General features: G+C 42.8%; 1 protein-coding gene across 3 annotated transcripts in view; it reads left to right on the top strand.

Moving 5' to 3' along the window:
- MDGA2 (MAM domain containing glycosylphosphatidylinositol anchor 2) overlaps nucleotides 1-17,489 on the top strand; it is a 267,795-nt gene that overhangs the window by 123,727 nt on the left and 126,579 nt on the right. For all 3 annotated transcript variants that reach the window (XR_010622915.1, XM_065748210.1, XM_065748222.1), the window contains 2 exons: nucleotides 12,510-12,706; nucleotides 15,925-16,057. Coding sequence is in view for 2 of the 3 variants with exons in the window: in XM_065748210.1 (XP_065604282.1) it covers nucleotides 12,510-12,706; nucleotides 15,925-16,057 (330 nt within the window). In the remaining variant the exon portion in view is untranslated. The remainder of the gene's footprint in view (nucleotides 1-12,509; nucleotides 12,707-15,924; nucleotides 16,058-17,489) is intronic.

Here is a 17,489-nt window from a genome sequence, read left to right as displayed (position 1 = left end):
TTCTGAAGCAAAACAGCTGTTTGTGGGCAGTCTGCATAGTGCTTCTACATGGCGTGGCTCGTGCCCTCCCATGGGTTTAGTGGAGCAGAGTCACTGCAGCATCACTGGTGTGACATCAGAGAGACAGCAGTGTGCCCCCCTGCCCTCCCCTTATGTAGCTCTGTGTGTTCCCTCAGTTCCTTACTGAAACCTTTGCTTAAAACGGGTGTTTTACAGACATGGAGTGCATATAGAGGGCAGCACTGACACGTCAGCATCTCAAGGAAAGACGGAGGAGTTGGGGTATTTTTATTCCTTTTCTGAAAGGACAGCTCTGGGGATGTGAGAATACCATCCCTTTTAAATATGGAAATTGCAAAATACATCCTAATAATTCTACAGTGGGTACCATCTGAAATTCAGTCTGCATCCCCCCACGCCTCTCCCCTGCAGTCTGTGCTGTTATCCACATTATCTTCTTCCTTACTTGAGGAGCTCCTCCAGCACACCGCTCATCGCAGGATGGCAAATGTGAGAGCGTTAATGACCTACTTGATGCTGCCCTTGCTGTGTTGATCAGAGAGGGGCTTGGAGTCCAATCAGAAGCATTCAACCACACCTAATTCACATCTGCTAGTGATATGGGTGATTTGGCGATGACCTGATTTCTACAAGTACAGTCATTATTTCCTGGGCTAGTCCATCATTGAATTTAGCTTTCGAAATGAGCCATTATGCATTAGATATGGGCAGCACAGATGATAACAGAAGCAGAAATTGATGATGTGTTCAGGGTTAATCAGTTAACTGGGATCTTCTGGAACCACGCAGCGACCTTCCCTCTTGCTTTTCTATGGGTTTTGGGGATGGGGAATGTAGGCAAAATACAGAAGGCTCCTTAATATAACTTCCCTTCTTTGATAGACTGGTCTAGAATATTAAAGATGTTACACTGTGAGTATTCTGCAGGAAACATTAGCTTTGTTTGCATGACCACTTACTCTCTGGCTTTGCTTGAAAGATAAAAAAAAGGAACAGTATTAGCATTTTATCAACAATTCTGATTTTGTTAAATGGCATATATGAAAAATACTAGCCACATGCTTGTACTATAATTGTATTTATTTCCATAACTTAATTACGGAGGAACTCAGTGCAAGCAAAGTCACCTTGAGGAAAGTCGATACTAGTCAAAAGCACTCTGTTTTCATAGAGCTGCTTTTGTAACGCTGGTTGTAGGGATCTTGAAAGTAAACTTTGGAGCTGTGCATGTGAATTAACCCAGTTTTAACGTGCAGGTTTTAACACTAACGGGTCCGAGTGCTGCCTGCTGAGCAATTTTTCCTTCTCAAGGGATGAAAATTACTAACGACTTGATTAATTCTGTCATTAGGTGATCCGTTCCTCAAAAAGCATATGTGGATTTTTTGTGATTTTCAAGGCTCTCTTGCAGCCCAGGAAGCCATCTCTAGGTAGGGGGTTGAACAGGGTGACCACCAGAGCTGCCTTCATCCTCTGCTGTTAGTGCAGTCCCAATGCAAAGCTTGTACTGCCATCTCACACTATAAACTAGACTAAACTGTAGGTGGAAAAGAACGTGAGCTATCTTCAGAGATTTAAAATGATGCCACACGATGCAAAGATCTTATTGCTGCTTTTATGCTGGATCAAAAACCTTGCCTAGGTCTTTATCTTCACCGTTTACTCCGATCTCTTTGATTTCCTTGAATGGGAAAATGGAATAGCAGAGAAGAACAATGAAATCCAAGCTCAGCTCACAACCTGTGAATTATATTTAAAAAAAAAATAAATTAATCGCAACAGATCAAAGAAGTTATACATAACCTCCTATCTCACATGTCTTGCATATAGTAACATCAGCTGATCATCTACTAAGCGGCTGGTGGACTAGATTCCCTCATTTTTTTGCACAGCATCAAAGGGAATCAGACTTGGAACCTGCAGGGCTGGTGAAATCCTGATGTAAACTCTTCAGAGAGAGAAGGTCTGTCTCTGAGTCATTCATGGAGGTGAGAGGAACCTGCACTACTGCCTCTTCCCGCACATGTAAACGTGCAGTGTGTCTGTTGTCTGTGGTGGCTCCTCATCTTGTAAATGGAATGGGTGGGAAAAATAACTTAAATTCATGTGTCCCTCATGTCCTGGACAGGCAGATACTGGGCATGCAGATGAATTTTTTCATTGATTGGAGAGTAAATAGAGGGAGGTCGATAAACTCTACTCTGAACCTCTTTTTTTTTACCGTAGTTCCTTCTGAGAGCCACCACGTGAAGCAGACACTCCTTCCTGTAAGCCTGGCTGAACTCAAGCCCTAATACGCATGCAATTTGCTATCCCAAGCAAAGTAGAAAAGAGCTGAGGTTGCTGCAGTTAGCATCGTATCCCTGCTAGGGGGATGGCACAGAGTAAGACAAATGAGGGCAGCACGTGTTTTTCAAGGTAACGAGGCTAATTCTGCAGATCTTAACATTAAAGAGAGCTCTTGCTCTGTGAAAAATGTTGGTGAGTGTGTTCAGTGGCAGGAGTCAGATTCTGTTCATTGAACTTACCAATTCAACCCTTTGGTTGCGTTGATGTGCCTGTTTCCTGACACTCAGGGGCTCCTGGCCCATGCATGGGCTGACCCAGCTGCCTGAGCCATTGCTACAGGTGGGGAAATTCATCCAGGAGCCTTCAGCAACACAGTTGTCTTCAGAGAACCATAGTATCACAGCACGGTTGGGTTGGAAGGGACCTTGCAGCCTACCCCAACCCACCCCCCCCCCTTACTGTGGGCTGGTGCCCCCAAGCTGAGGCTGCCCAGGGCCCATCCATGGCCTTGGACTCCTTACAGGTCTCTCAATGTACAGCTGCACCCGTCCTTGTGGTTTGGAAAGCTGTTAGGGCAGAGGTTGTAAAACTGAGAGTACAGTGGGCAAGTTGTGTCTTGGGGCAGTTGTTGGGAAAGGAGAAAAGTCCCTGTAGTGAATGCTAATTATGAGACTGGTAGAGCACTGATGGGAAACGAGTGTCTGAGTTCTGCACGTACAGTCTGATGTCAAATGGTGTTGTTATTTACAGTAATACCCATAAGGAGAGCATTAAAAATAAATCTTTTTTCTTCAACTTCAGTGGAGTCATTTGTCAACTACGAGACCATTCCCTTCGGTTTCTCAGCTCTTGCAGGGAAAAACTCATTTTGCACAGGATCTTTGATTAATTTTGATTGAGTAACTCTACATTAACAGCCCAGTGTAGCTGGAGCTGGTAATGTCCCATTGTGGACTTATCCCATTTTCCCCCTCTTTCACTGAGCTGTAAATGCACTTAGAAAGGATTATCTTTTCTGGGAAGCTTCAGTAGACATTGCTAGTTATTGTGAACTAAGAAAGAGCGGTTAAACCTAAAATTTGTCAACTTATGACCAGTCAGATTCATCAGAATAAGGACCTAGGTAGGTACAAATGGGAATGTAAGTTGTTTTTTCTCCTTAGTTTAACTTAGTTGAACTTCTAGAATAATCAGGATAAAGGGCCAGAGGGTATGTAGAGAGCAACTGAAGAGCTCTAAAGTGATCTTCTCTTGGACTAGTATGAGTTGAGAATGGCACCCCTGAAAAACCCTTCCAGAAATCACAGGAGGATGTGGAGGAGCTGGAAGGGGCCTCTAGTTGGACTCACCTAGTCCAACCTCCCTGCCAAAGCCCATGGATAACTGGAAGTGTTCAGATTAATTGGAGCAGCTGAGCTAAATCAATTACACTGCAGGAGCCTTCCCACTTGTTTCCCTTTTCTCCTGCTCCAGGGAAGAGGATCACAGTGTAAGGAAGGGACCCTTTATGTACTGTAACAAAAGCATTGTGCAGTGTATCAGGTATACCGAGGCTCAGATTTTTATTTTTAATACTCCCTATTCATCAAGTGAGTTTTGGAGTTGCTTCCCAGGACCACACAAAGAGAGGCTGTACAGGTAACAGATGCATGGATAACAGGATAAACAGTTCAAAGTAGTATTGTCGTCATGATGTATAACTAGAAAGATTATCATGGTAGAAAGGAATAATCAAAAATAAATGAAATGCTCACCTGTGTCCCAAGCTCACAATAGAAAAACTCCAAAGGAGCAATCTGCAGTAAGAGATCCTTCCCCAGTGGTGGTGGTCAGCCCTTACATGGGGTCTGGGAGAGGTGGGGTCAGACTCCTTCTGCTCACACAGTGCACTGCCTTCACCTGTGCTCCTGTGGCTGACTCAGTGCTCACCTCAGCTGATCCAGCAGTGGTTCAGGCCGTGATTCAACAGTTCCCATACAGATGCATTGTGCAGTTCACAGAGCACCTGCACCACACTGCTCTTCTGCATGCTAGGGTTTGCTCTGCCATGAAATGCTTTCATCTGTAGTCACTCTACTTATTTTCATGGGTCGCTTTTTGCATCCATTTTGTTTGTGGTCTTGCAGTGTCACCTGAGCACAGTGTGCTTGCTATTCAGAATTGTAAGGCATCTCTTTTGTGTCTGCTTGTTTCTTCCAAAGCGAAGGATATCTGAAGGCACAAGCCAAGAAGCAGTAAGAACAGACATTCAAAATGATCCAGAAATTGTATTAAGATTGCAGCAATTTTAATGAAATCAAGTCTAGCATGAAGAAAATGCAGGACGGAGCCTTTGGCTCCACCAAGAGTCTCAAACTCTTGTATTAATGCTTTTTTATTAGCCTGATTACATCCCAGTGTGTCCCTGATACTTTTTTTCTCTGAAGAAAACAGCAAATTGATCATGGGTTGTTTATGTGTCCGTAAGCGTGGGGTCAGTGCATGTTTTCTATAGAAATTCAGACAAGCCTGACCAAATGAAAAGGTTACAGTGGTTCAGTGGCAGAACAAAAGCTTTCTCTGGGGCTTTAGCAGAGACCCAAGCACGAGCATGGCAGTGCAGCCGCCTCTAAAGGGGAAACAACACACTACGTGATGTTGCAGTCACAAAATGTCAGACCATTGGGATTGGCCGTGTTGGAGCCCAAAAGGATTTGGAGTTTCTCAGGAAGCATTAACAACTGGTGCTTACAAGGGGTGTGGAAGACACTGGGGCTGGTTTGGGGTAAAAGCATTGTTTATGGCATTAGTAAAAGTGGGCTGGAGTGGGGAATGGGAGCTTGAGAGACATTGACTGAATGACTTGAGTCTCACACGTCATGGTGAGCCCTGGGACTGTCACCTCGTGCCACCCAGCCAGGAATGGTGCTGGCTTGCTATTTTTCAGTTAGGTTAAATGTGTGTGTGCATACAGTTGTGCCAGTTATTGGTGAATGTTGTCATGGGAATAATAAATTTTCCTTCTGTTGCAGTACTGCAGCTTTTGGGTTAGGGCACGTGTTAACACAGCGCGCTGACAGCTCTCATTAAGGGAGGGATAATTGATAGGAGGCAAATGGAAAAGAGTGAATCCTGGGAGCAGAGCAGGACGAGTGGGAACAGGAGTGGCTGCACTGCAATGCCTGTGTGCCTGCAGACACTGACTTCTTACAGTAAACACACCATTAAGACGACTGATGCACACTGACAGCCTTGCTTGTGAAAATTAAGAAGTGGAGATTAAATAGTCACGCATGCAGGAGTGGAAATGCAAAATTTATATTAGGATCAGCCAAGAAAGATTTATATTTTCACGTTGAGCTCATTTCAATGATGTTTAATTAGCCCTGAATGGCTGCTGAGGAAGTACCTTGCAGAATTTGTTCAATATAATAATTCTGGCATTGGTATTTTTGAATCATGGAAAAAAAATCTTACAGTTAATTAGAGTATTAATTCCCTAGCATTACCTGGCTGTGTATGCAGATTTTGTTTTATTTTCATCCTTGGAAAGATCTGGTGAGCACTGTAAGGTTATTTGAATGCCTTTTATGCTATTCCTTTTCTAAATTAAAACTGTCTCTAACACATGGTAATAGCTGTAGTTAGATCAGTCTGAGATAAGTACATGTCAGATGAGGTTTGAGATAATTGATGCTGTAAATATCCCCGGAGTGGAAAGATAGACCACGTTAATGGCTTGAGCATTCAGACTGTTTGCAGGAATCTGATTGGAGACTTAATAGAAATAGGCCGAGATTATACAAAGCATTGAGTTTAATGCTTACAACATCGTTCAAATTTACTATTGCTATCTGGAAGCATCCCCTTTCCACCAGCTGTGTGTGTCTGGAAGCTTCCCTGATGTGTGGGCTTTGCTGTAAGCTCCTCTAGAAAGTGAGGTTTTGCTGCTGTTCTGGAGAAGCAGTGTATGGGCTGCTGCTTTACAACCAGAGATGGGCTCCTTTGCTTTGTTGTCTTTCTTTAAGAAGCAGAAGATGTGCAGGAGGACTCATGCCTGGGAGTCAGCTTGTGTGACCAGGAGCTGCAGAAGGAGACCAGGCAGTACATGGGGAGGTGCTCCTCAGCCGGCCCAAGCCTTGCTCCAGTGCTGGCTTCTCCCCACGCATAGGCACTGATATCATAAAACATGGTGGAGGTTAAATGTCTTTGGAATCTCAGTCCCCACTTGAAATTTTGCTGAGAGCTGCTAAAAAAAACCACAGAAGGTATTGGGGAATGGGGATGTGGCAGTTGGGCAGGCAAATGCAATCATTCAAGGAAACAGATATTAGCCCCTCTTTGGGATTCAGCTGTGTTTCCGTGCTGTAATACTTTGCTGGTATTCATTTTTTGCTGATGATGCAAAATTAACGACATCAACAGGATGGAGAGAAGCAAGATGGGAACTGGGTGGTCTCCCAGGTCTGTTTCAAGGTGAGTGGGATTTTAGCATGCACTCCCATTGCAAAGTGGCCTTCAAGTCAGTAGAAAGACTGCTTGTCTGGGATGGGGTGCAGGAAAGAGAATTCATTTCCCTCTTCTTTACTACACATCTGCCATGGATACCTTCCTGCATCCTTTTTGGGTCCTTTCATCCACTTTCCGCTCTGTTTACTCCAGTGTTGCTTTCCTTTTTCATTTCTCATAAAATGTGTGCTTTGTGTGCACTTGTAGGCATCATGGATAAAAAAGCAGTGTCATCTTTAAGAGAAGAGATGGTGAGAATATACGCAGAACACTGCTGAGATTCTGTACTGACATTTTTGATGATGCAGAGTTTAGTGGTGGGAAATAAAGACAAGAAATATAGAGAGAGTGGGGAAAAGAATAGAGTACTTTCTGTTATATACGTGTGAGCTGTCAGATGTTTGTATTTGTTGCCGTAGCAAAATGCTTCCGTGTTCATTTTGGAAAGTATGACATCCTCAGGAAGGCAGAAAAAATGCAGTGGGGTATTGGCAGGAGCCCATGCTGTCCAAGGGACTGCTGATTGCACTCAGTGCATTCAGGATGGGGTCTTTTAACAGAGGGTTACACTCCGTGAGCTGCCTTGGGAAGAGTTTGACCAACGCCAATAGCTCGAGGTGGATGTGGTCTACAACCAGGCCTTCCTAACCCAGTTTGTTATTCATGACTTAAGCAGCGTTGAGTTTATTTTATTTTAAAAGTGAGAACACAGCTGCCAGTTAGTTTTGAGATTGTGCAACCAAGAACTACTTACTAATCACATTACAAAGTCGGGTTTGTGACAGTTATTCCTGATAATGGGATGTGCACATCAGATGGCCCTTAGGGTGAGTGCCTGTTGCTCCTGGCCTGGGTGGTAAATTCCTTTTTCTTCCCTAATCTTCTGTTTCTCTGTAGGTGCAGAGAAAATTAAAATCAGGGTTACCTCTATAAAAACAAACAAAAACGATAACAACAACATGTTATTGCAGTTTTCTTCCTTGAGAAATTGTATTGGGGGAAGAATTTCTGTCTCTTGTACTGAAGTGTCTGTCTCCCATATGTGTGCAGAGGAACCCCAGTTCAGAAAAGGAGGATAAATCTCTGGCAAGTGAGAACTTCGTGGCAGAGCCATACCTTAGGGCTGCTTTCCTAACTGCTCTCCTGTTATCTGCCCATCCTTGCAGAGTGGATTTCACTCTTGTTTCTTACATGCTTTGTATGTGGATATAGCCATCAGGGTCCTTGGGCTTCCTTTCAGTTTACAGCTATTGCTGCTTGCTGTATATCTTACCAGGAGCCAAAAGAGCTCCTCTTTCCCTGTTTTCCCACCAAGAGATGCTTACATCCTGTCATGAAATTGCAGTTCAGTCTTGGTTCTGAGAAATGCATTTGTCTCTTTGTATCTTTTCCTGCAAGTAAAGTCATAAGTACTTTCTCCAGTACATAGGTACTTTTCTGTTGCTTTCCTATCTGCCTATTTATTGCTGAATGTTTCCAAAGCAGTGGCTGACACCCCATTAGGATCCTGTACTCAGGTCAGCAGTTCTATATACAGAAGAAAATTGTGTTACTCCATCTTACTGCCAGCAGTGAGCCCGGCCGTGTTTCAGCACCGTGCTGCGTGTGCCTTCAGCCAGTGGGATTCCTCTCTCAGACCATTGCAGGGTGCAGTTTTTGCACTGTTAGCCTCCATAATGGGTTCACGTGTTTGTGTGGTTTCGTGTGAGCACCTCACTCCCATTATTTGCAAAATCCACCTTTTTTTGTGGATTTTTTTTTTTTGTCCTTGTTTTGTGTTCGTGCGTGCATATAGAAGTTCAGTACTCTAGGAAGGGTTGCCATTTTCTGCTGTTTGTTGAGCTGCAAGAAACTTGGCTCTGCTGTTTCTGGCCTCCAGCCAGCTTGTTTGGAGCTCTGCTGTGTGCTAATGGGTGGCACACAGCTCGTTATCCTTTCTGTAGGTATGCAGAAATATACATTTATTGGATTTTTACCTGTTTTCTGAATCAAGTGCAACCGCTTTACATCGTATCGTATCACGAGCACCCAAAAGCTGCCTACATATTGATAGCTTATGTTAGGCCAAGGAGGCTAAAGTGAGGAAAACTGTGGGAAGAACTTTGTATTTTTCGATTTAAGAATTAAGTTAGGCAGGCTGAATGCGTGCATCACTGTTGCCTCCTCTGTGGGTGTCTTGATGAGGCAGTTTCAATCCGTCTACCAGATGCGTGCTTTATTTATTATTATCTTGACTTCCAAACGTTGTTTGCTTTGAGCATCTGAAGACAAAGGCAGCTAATTAACAAATGAAATCAGCAAGCTGTGTAGTCCCAGCAGCTGGAAAGAAATGATACAGCAAATGCAGTCTGTGGTCCCACTCTTGCAGTGCCCACATGGACCTCCCTGGGGCTCAGGTGAGGGCTGCAGGATGCAGTCCGTGTTCCCTACCCACAGCCAGGATGGTTCTCCACTGCTTTGCCATTCAGCAGACAGAGGGGATATTCATGGTAACTGTCCCTCTTCAGTACACCTCCTACACCAGCATCCCCAACCACAGCACTGCAGTTCCCAACCTGTTGAGATTAGACCTGTTTTGAACAGTTCGTGCTGGGATTGCCTGAGAGTGTGGGGATGTATGGAGGGAATTTTTCCAGTACAGTGTTGAACATGCCTGTGCCATCTGGGCTTTGGAAAGTGGTTGGTTCAATTCAAAGATTAAAGACTGAAAAATTGAACCTAATGATGGCGTAAACCTCAGTGGAAAACACACTTCTGTAATTATTTTCATCTTAATTAGTAGACTTCAACTACACAGCAACACCCATGACTTCAGTTTAATATGGAGGCTGTTTATTCTGTTAACTCTTCATATTGATCAACCTGAAATGAAACTTTCAGAATGTCTTTTTTTTTTCCTCCTCATCATGTCAAAAATGCATCTTGTCAAGCTCCTCAGTGTGGAGTCTGTCTCAGTTGCAGTGAGATCTCCATCTCCTCAATGCTTGCTTCTCTTTCCCAGTTTAATGGTGTGCAATACCTGAAATCAATGGCTTCCTCCCATGGCCCAACCCATAGCTGTTCACGTGCAGCTAGGGGAGGACAGTCACCCACAGATACTTACACATATGCACAAAGCTTTAAATGTCCTTCTTTTATTTTTTTAAAGTCTATTGTGAAATTTAAGTGTCGGTGACAATTCAATTAAACATCAAAACTGGAGTTCTGGAGGGGTCTGATAAGTGGGCATCACTCTGGCCCATCTCCACTGTAATAGCTCTGCAGAATACCTTGGCAGCATTATAAGAAACATGTTTTGTATTATGTTTGCAGCTCTCACACTGTCTGAGCAAAATACAGTCTTACATAACAAGGCAGTAAAACATTTGTCTAACCCTGCACAGCAGCAGGGCAGGCAGTTGTTTGTTGAAATCTGACAACAATTGCAAGCATTATTTTGTCTCCTATTAGCGCTTCTTCTTTTGCTGTGATGCAGCTGTCGAGATCTTCCCAGCACTGCTGATTGAAAAATCAGCCATGTTCTGCAGCACCAATTTTTTATTAATTAAGCATTATGAAATGCTTTGGCAGAAGGCTTGCTGCATTTCTATTCCCAACTTTGATTTCTTTGAGGTTTCTTTATATTCTTATCAGAATTCAGGGCCATGTGGATGAAGGGCTTGTGCTTCTCTCTGTTGGAGAGGAGAGCTGGTTGTTGGAGGAGGTTAGTGCACACCCAGAGCAGCATGAGCAAGGGAGGGCATCACCTCTTGGTAGAGCCAAGTAATGCAGGTGTACAGGCCTGGAAATTGAAGCAGTCTCAATTTTCTTTTTTTATTTCCTTTTGCATGAGTAGAAGATGACGTTTCCGCAATCCCATTCCTTTTCAAATGCAATGTGATTTAAAATAACCTTTAAAACAAAAATGAGACCTCATTAGAAAATGCCATCCTAATCTGGAACAACAGTTTCATAATTTGTTTCTGTGATATTCACTAAAATGTTTTGTAGGGTAGGGAGAAGATAACATTTATTTAAAATCCATACGCCATTGCAAGGTATTATTGCTTGAATTATTCCCAATTTGGGAACATGTTTTGTTTATAATTAATCAAGAGATTCTTGAGCTTTTTTCTTGCTACACAGATCCAAGTTGTCAGCTTCTACAGAATAAGTGCAGTCTGTTTCTCAGTATGGACAGTGACATGACATACCATGACAGCATGGTAATCTGTTCAGACTGTTAATGATGGGCTTCACTTATTAATCTTTTAAGTCTCTAATTTTCCAAATGATCCAAAATGGAAACGTTTTAAGAACTGCTGCTCTGATGGTCTGTCCATCTTATAGAATCCTCTACGGTGGCACTCAGCTGGGGGAAGGATGTGGGAGCAAAATGCAAGTGATGCTTCCACCAAAGTGACTGAGGAGGGTCTTGAAGAGAGCTGGTCTTGAAGAGGGACGGAGGTGTGGGTGCCTTTGCACACAGCACTGTTCCCTTTAGTGCTGATGGTTGGGGTGAGGTTTGAGCTCAGTGTTCTGTGTTCTGCTGAATCACAGCCTCGGATGTTAAGCATTCTATCTGGATAGGCATTCGTGTGTAATAAGCCTTTGCAATGACAGGGTTGAGTTTGTGGGTAAATAATTAAGCACTACCTGATGTGTTATTTATATTTTATTTTAAGAGGAAAAAAAAAGTGCTGCTAACAACATTCTGCAGTTATTCCAGGCAGGGCTGGGATGCACGTGGAAACATGCTGTAGTTGTGTGCTCACAAACAGGATCTGTGTGGGTATAATGGAGCCAATTGCTCCAACACCCTGTGGTGTATGTGCTGTAACCTCTGAGCTTTGGGCAGCGACCCGTGTTGGCTGTCACCTCGTTGGGCAGCTGAGCTCTTCCCTAAAGCTCAGTGGAGACCACACTGCTTGGAGGTTGAATGTTTTTAGCCAGGAATGAGTAACAACAACCACTGCTGTCCTCACTCATAGTAAACTATAGCAAACCCCCACAAACAGGAGTCTACTTGTTCCTGGTGGAATAAAGCCCAAATGTAATTCATTAAGTGTATCTACGTTCCAATGGCTATCTCTCTTTCTTCTGAATTTAAAATGAACAAATTCTGTTGTGGGGAATTAATTTTCTCTGCGATGATTTGGTGGCAGTAATTATATGATATCTGTGTTTTAATCAAGAGAAGCGTGTTGTAAAGCCTGGATGAATTTACCTGCTTGAAGTTCAGTGCGTATAACCAAAATAAGGGAATATGCATTAAATTGCTGTATTAAATTGCTGCTTTAAAGGAAAATGGATGCAAGAGCATGATCAGCCTTGTAGTGGATCCTGCCATTAGGATGCAAATGAGTCTGACTATTTATTACTGAAGCTTGATAAACTATTTTGTCTAAGAAATGTTTAATTTGAAATCATACATATGAAATAAGTAGTGAAGATGAAAACCAAGTGAAACCTAAATATTGCTGGAGACGTATGAGAAATGATGGATGCTATCATCGTATGATGCATGTTGTGATATCCAAAAGTGGTGAGCAAAGATGCAGGCAAACTAGATTTTGCTGCAGAAGTCTTCAAGCATACATCTGTGGGTTTTAGAGCTGGATTGCCTCTCCTTTGCATACTTTGTGCACAGGGCAGTGCTCACACTTCCCAGGAAGCATTGCCGTGCTGGCTGCAGCCTGACTTGACCTTGTTTCTCTGTTCTGCCTTTCCAGATCTGGATGACCCGATAGTGACAGTCCACCAGAGCATCGGTGAAGCAAAAGAGCAGTTTTACTATGAGAGAACTGTGTTCCTCAGGTGCGTGGCCAACTCCAACCCACCCGTCCGGTACAGCTGGAGACGTGGCCAGGAGGTGCTGCTGCAGGGCTCCGATAAAGGAGTTGAGATCTACGAGCCCTTCTTCACACAGGTAGGTGTCTTTTAATTGTTGATAAGGAAATGAGGAGGTAGGAGGCTGCGGGAGGACGCACAATGAGTGTGATCTGCAGGAGTCCCTATGTCATTTTGCTTGGGCTCGCAAGCCCAGTCCTCTGTCTTGACTGCTTTTTCCTGATCTTTTTCAATACAATTCTGTGCTACTGAATCTGCAGCCTAAAGAGCATTTCCAGTAGGCTGAACTCTGTGGTAACTCCAATTTTTTTTTATTTTTTTAATTATTTTATTTTTAATATTCTTATTCTACCTTTCTCTGCTTTGACTACGAGTCCTTTTGTTCCAGACTTGCACACTTTAAAGGTGACATGGCAAAAATAGAAGGCAGTGCTTTTTGTACATCTTCATACCATCGCTCAGAGCCACAAAAGCAGACTGGGCCAACGAAAGGGTCTGTCAGGTTAGATCAGATTAATTTATTGTTAGCACACTTACAGAGTCTCAGAACAAAAAGGTGCCACATCCCAGTGTCTGGGGAGATCTGTGTGCAATGGTGCTTGCAAAAAGAAAAAAAAAAAGAGAGAATGTTGTTTTGAAAAGTCTGAAGCAACAACGAGTGAAGACAAGTGAAAACTGCCCAGTAATTTGGTCTTCAGAGCAGAAAGCAAGCTGCAAATTTCATAAATAATTTTCAGCTAATGATTTGAGAGCACCTTCATTTTTTCTTCCTATTATGCTTGACAGCTTTATATTGCTACCATGCCTTGGTATTCTACTGAGAAATGTGTAGCCTGGAACCTTGCAGAGATGAGAATTAGATTACACAGTCAAGTTATTGGTCTCCTAAAAGTGATGAAATTATTTTTAATTTAATGCGTACAGATTCGGTTTAGCAAATGTGTGGCTTGTTTCCTTGGACTCAAGTGTGTAAATGAGTGTATTTTTACGATTCAATTAAAAAGTGAGAGAGTCCCTCGAGGGGTTTCTTTTTGCCTTATAATATCTCAATATGGAAATGCCAGTGAACACCTTTCCTATTGTCTTGTAAGAACAGATCCATTAAAATGTGTCACATGAAATTAGATTCAATATTTAAAGAAGAAAAAAAGAAAGGTTGTTAGGTTAGTGGAGGTATTCTCCCTGGAACTTCTATCTGGGCTGAGTTAATGGATAAATCACAGTATTGTAGGGGCTGGAAGGGACCTCTCGAGATCATCAAGTCCAACCCCCCTGCCAAAGCAGCTCCCTAGTCCAGGCTGCAGAGGTAGGTGTTCAGGCGGGTCTTGAATGACTCCAGTTGACACTCCACCACCTCTCTGGGCAGCCTGTTCAGATCATTGTGTTGATAGTCCAAAGCTTATCCATAAGATTTTTACATTTACTGGAGGTCTAGTTGAGCTAGTGTACTTTGTCTGTATGCCTACAAGATCTGATCTATGTTTATAAAAGGAAAGGACGTAATTAAAGGTTTAAGAGATCAGTGTCCACTATACATCTCTGTGTAATTGGTTCTGCATATGGTAAGGTAAGAGCTGGTGAGAAGAGAGGTGGAGGGATGTGAGATGTGAACTGGAGGTGGAGTTTTGATTGCTCTGAGGCTGGGTTATCAATCTGAAAATCCAAGGAGAGGCAAAGGGAAGCAAACAGTGATGCAGTTAAATTTTCAGAGATACTGTACCCAAAAAGGCCATTTTTTTCTTTGATAGATTCCTTGCTGGATGAAACCACAGAAGACCCCTTAAAAACCAGGCAAATAAAAGGGAATTCTTGAACTTTAAGAGCAGATTTTTTGATGAGTCAGGTAATACTTCCTTTAGCTGCCATGGGAAAAAAAAAGAACAACAAAAAACGAACCAACCCAAATACAATAAAAACAAAAAAAGCAGATGTGCATATTCTCATCTGTGGTAATGTTTGGAATACTGAACTTCTCAAAATGGAAATCTCGATGCAGATTTGTATCCAAAGAGTTTGCATCATCCTCATTGCACATTGTAATTGCACAGCCTCAGTAGAAGATTGAATTTGCTGTATTTACAATAATTACGCAATTAGACATAATTAGACTAATTATACAAACCAGTGGAGAAAATATATATATTTTTACCAATCTCTGCAATCCAGGGATATGATCCAGAATACCATCGTGACTACAACCCATCAGTTCAACTTAAAGTCTGCAGCTAAGGACTGAGCTGCTGCTCTGCGTTTGGGTCCAACCCAGAACTTAATGACTTGGTAATGTTGTTCCCACTGCCCTGGATCAGGTCCTTCTCTAGTCCAGATAAACCTCTTTTCAAGCAGGATCTTTATCTTCAGGGTCAGCCATTGCAGGCTTGGATCGTGTGAACACTGAATCAGCGTGAGCCTGATTTTAATCACATCATTTTTGTGGGACTGATTGTACATACAAAGCACTTGAGTTCCCATGCTCCAAATGTCAGCTGAGCTTGATTTAATGACAGTCTTTTCTCACTATCTGTATCTTCTCTTGTACTGTTTTGTTGGGGTTTTTTTTGCTATTTATTTACATTCATTTGCAAACCATCACATTTTTTCCTAGATTTGCCCAGGCAGTTGATGCACATGAAGTTACTAAAAACATTTAAGGTGTTTCTCAAGGTGTATTGAAATCAAAAGTGGTAGTAGCTTTAGCAAGACACGGGGCGATGGATGTTTTTCAGTTTGCTCTGTAGCTGCTCTGTGGGCTCTGCATCACTGTTGGCCTCCCTGAGTGCTCTGCCTGTCCCAGGCATGATGCTTCTAGGGATAAAAAGAGGCAAAGACTTGGAAGTGGGCAGCAGGAGGAGGAGATGGCAGTGGAAATATCGCAGAAAACTGCAGCTTTCTCTTGATTGTATCAGAAGGAACTCCTTCATTCCATACCCCACTCAGGCCCCTAGATCATCATTTCCATCACTTAAACTGGCTAAAAATAAAATCCATCAGGAGCTCGTTTTCAAAGGAAAAACCAGCAAGATTTCTGTAGTGTATGATTTTTTTCATCAAGCAGATTGTACCCTGCGATATGATATCCAGAATAATGCTGGGACTTCAAAGGCTGCCAACACAATTTCCCCCCTTGTCACTCTCTTTTTTTCTAGCATTCAATATTTATAAGGTGGGCTATGGTGCCAGGCTATGCCAGCCATTGTTCTTTCTGCTAAAACGAGGTCTAAAAGGATTATTAAAATAATAAATCCTCCTGGCTCCTCCTCCATGGGCTTTTCCTAACGCTCTTACTTGCTCACGCAGGGCGAAACGAAGATCCTGAAGCTGAAGAACCTCCGACCTCAGGACTATGCCAACTACAGCTGCATCGCCTCAGTGAGGAATGTCTGCAGCATCCCTGATAAGATGGTGTCCTTCAGACTCTCCAACAAAACAGGTGGGCCTTCAGCAGCTCATTGGATGCCCCGTTGAGTTCTGTTGTGCTACACAGCATTTTTCTCCCAGTTAACTTATAGAATGATAAGATCATTCAGGTTGGGAAAGACCACTTGGTGATCTCAGTGGTCTTTCCTATGCCAGCCCATCCCCATTATGCCCCTCAGTGCCACACATCCGTGGTTCTTGAAGACAGATGCACATGTGTGTGCAGCCACGCAGTGCTGTGAGGTATTTAGGAGCAAGCTGTACAGGCAGTTATTTCAGTTCTTGTACCTTTTCTCACCAGAGGTAGGATTTGAAGAAGAGCTGACCCTTGAGATGCCTTCCAACCCAAGCCATTCTGTTATTCTAATATTGCTAGCAATGTTTATTACTCACTGGGCTTTATAACACATATATAACACATATATAACACATATATAACACTTTATAACTGAAGCACAGTTCACCTTTTCCTCCCACGCAGGGGTATTTTGTTGGTCTGAATAGACTTGATTTTAAAGAAGGCATTGCAGTGAGGTAGAAGGAAAAAGCACACCTGAGCCAGGGCTGGGCACAGAGGAGAATATCCCTTTCCAGTCCTCTCCAAACACTCTCAAATACTTCTCACAACGCTTTGCTGGAAACTAGTTATTTTAAATCAACAAAGTATTGTAGGAAAAGAATCAACTTTTTTGTATTCTTACATCAATTTAAATGATTTTCTATATTGATGGATTTGAGAGATTCTCATGGTCAGTTAAACGTAGATTTTTTACTTGAATTAAAAAAAACACCACTTTTTTGGGAGGGATTTTCCTTGCTTTAAAAGGAAATGTGCAAAAAAGTCAGGTCCAAGTGCTTTGCAACAGGCTTTTGTCTATCTTTGACCAAGCTCTGTACACGTTGTGGTGTTTCTTGTGCCTTTGCTCTTTTCTTTGGACTTGTCCCTGTGCAAATATCACTTGTGCATCTCCCCCTTAAGAGATTGTGGATCTGGAGGGCATCCTAATCTCAGGGTGTGCAAACACGTGGACGTGTGTTGGTTTCCAGGAGGATGGAAATCATAGGTTGTGATTCCCTTACAGCTTCGATGTCCAGATCAGTGGCAGATGTGTCTGACATGGTTTATGGTCAAAGAGCAAAGTCCTTGGCTTAGGGCTATAGAAATGTTTTCTGGAGAAATGTTCTGCAGGAAATATAACCTTTGAATGCTTCAAGTTATAGGGGTTATGCCTTAAAAACATATGCCTTGGGGCACTAAATGGGTAGCAGATGAACAAAATAGCTGAACATTTAACATTTCAAGGCCAGGCTGGATGGGACTTTGAGCAATGAGCTCTAGTGAGAGGTGTCCCTGCCTATAGCAGGGAGGTTGCAGCTGGATGGTGTTACAAGTTCCTTCCAACCCAAACCAATCTGTGATTCTATGCTGAGTGTGTCTAAGATGA

The sequence above is a fragment of the Cyrtonyx montezumae genome, unplaced genomic scaffold (genome assembly GCF_038088225.1).
Source record: "Cyrtonyx montezumae isolate F1298 unplaced genomic scaffold, pur_monq_1.0 scaffold_10, whole genome shotgun sequence".
Lineage (NCBI taxonomy): Eukaryota > Metazoa > Chordata > Aves > Galliformes > Odontophoridae > Cyrtonyx > Cyrtonyx montezumae.
This window is presented reverse-complemented; position numbering and strand designations above follow the sequence as displayed.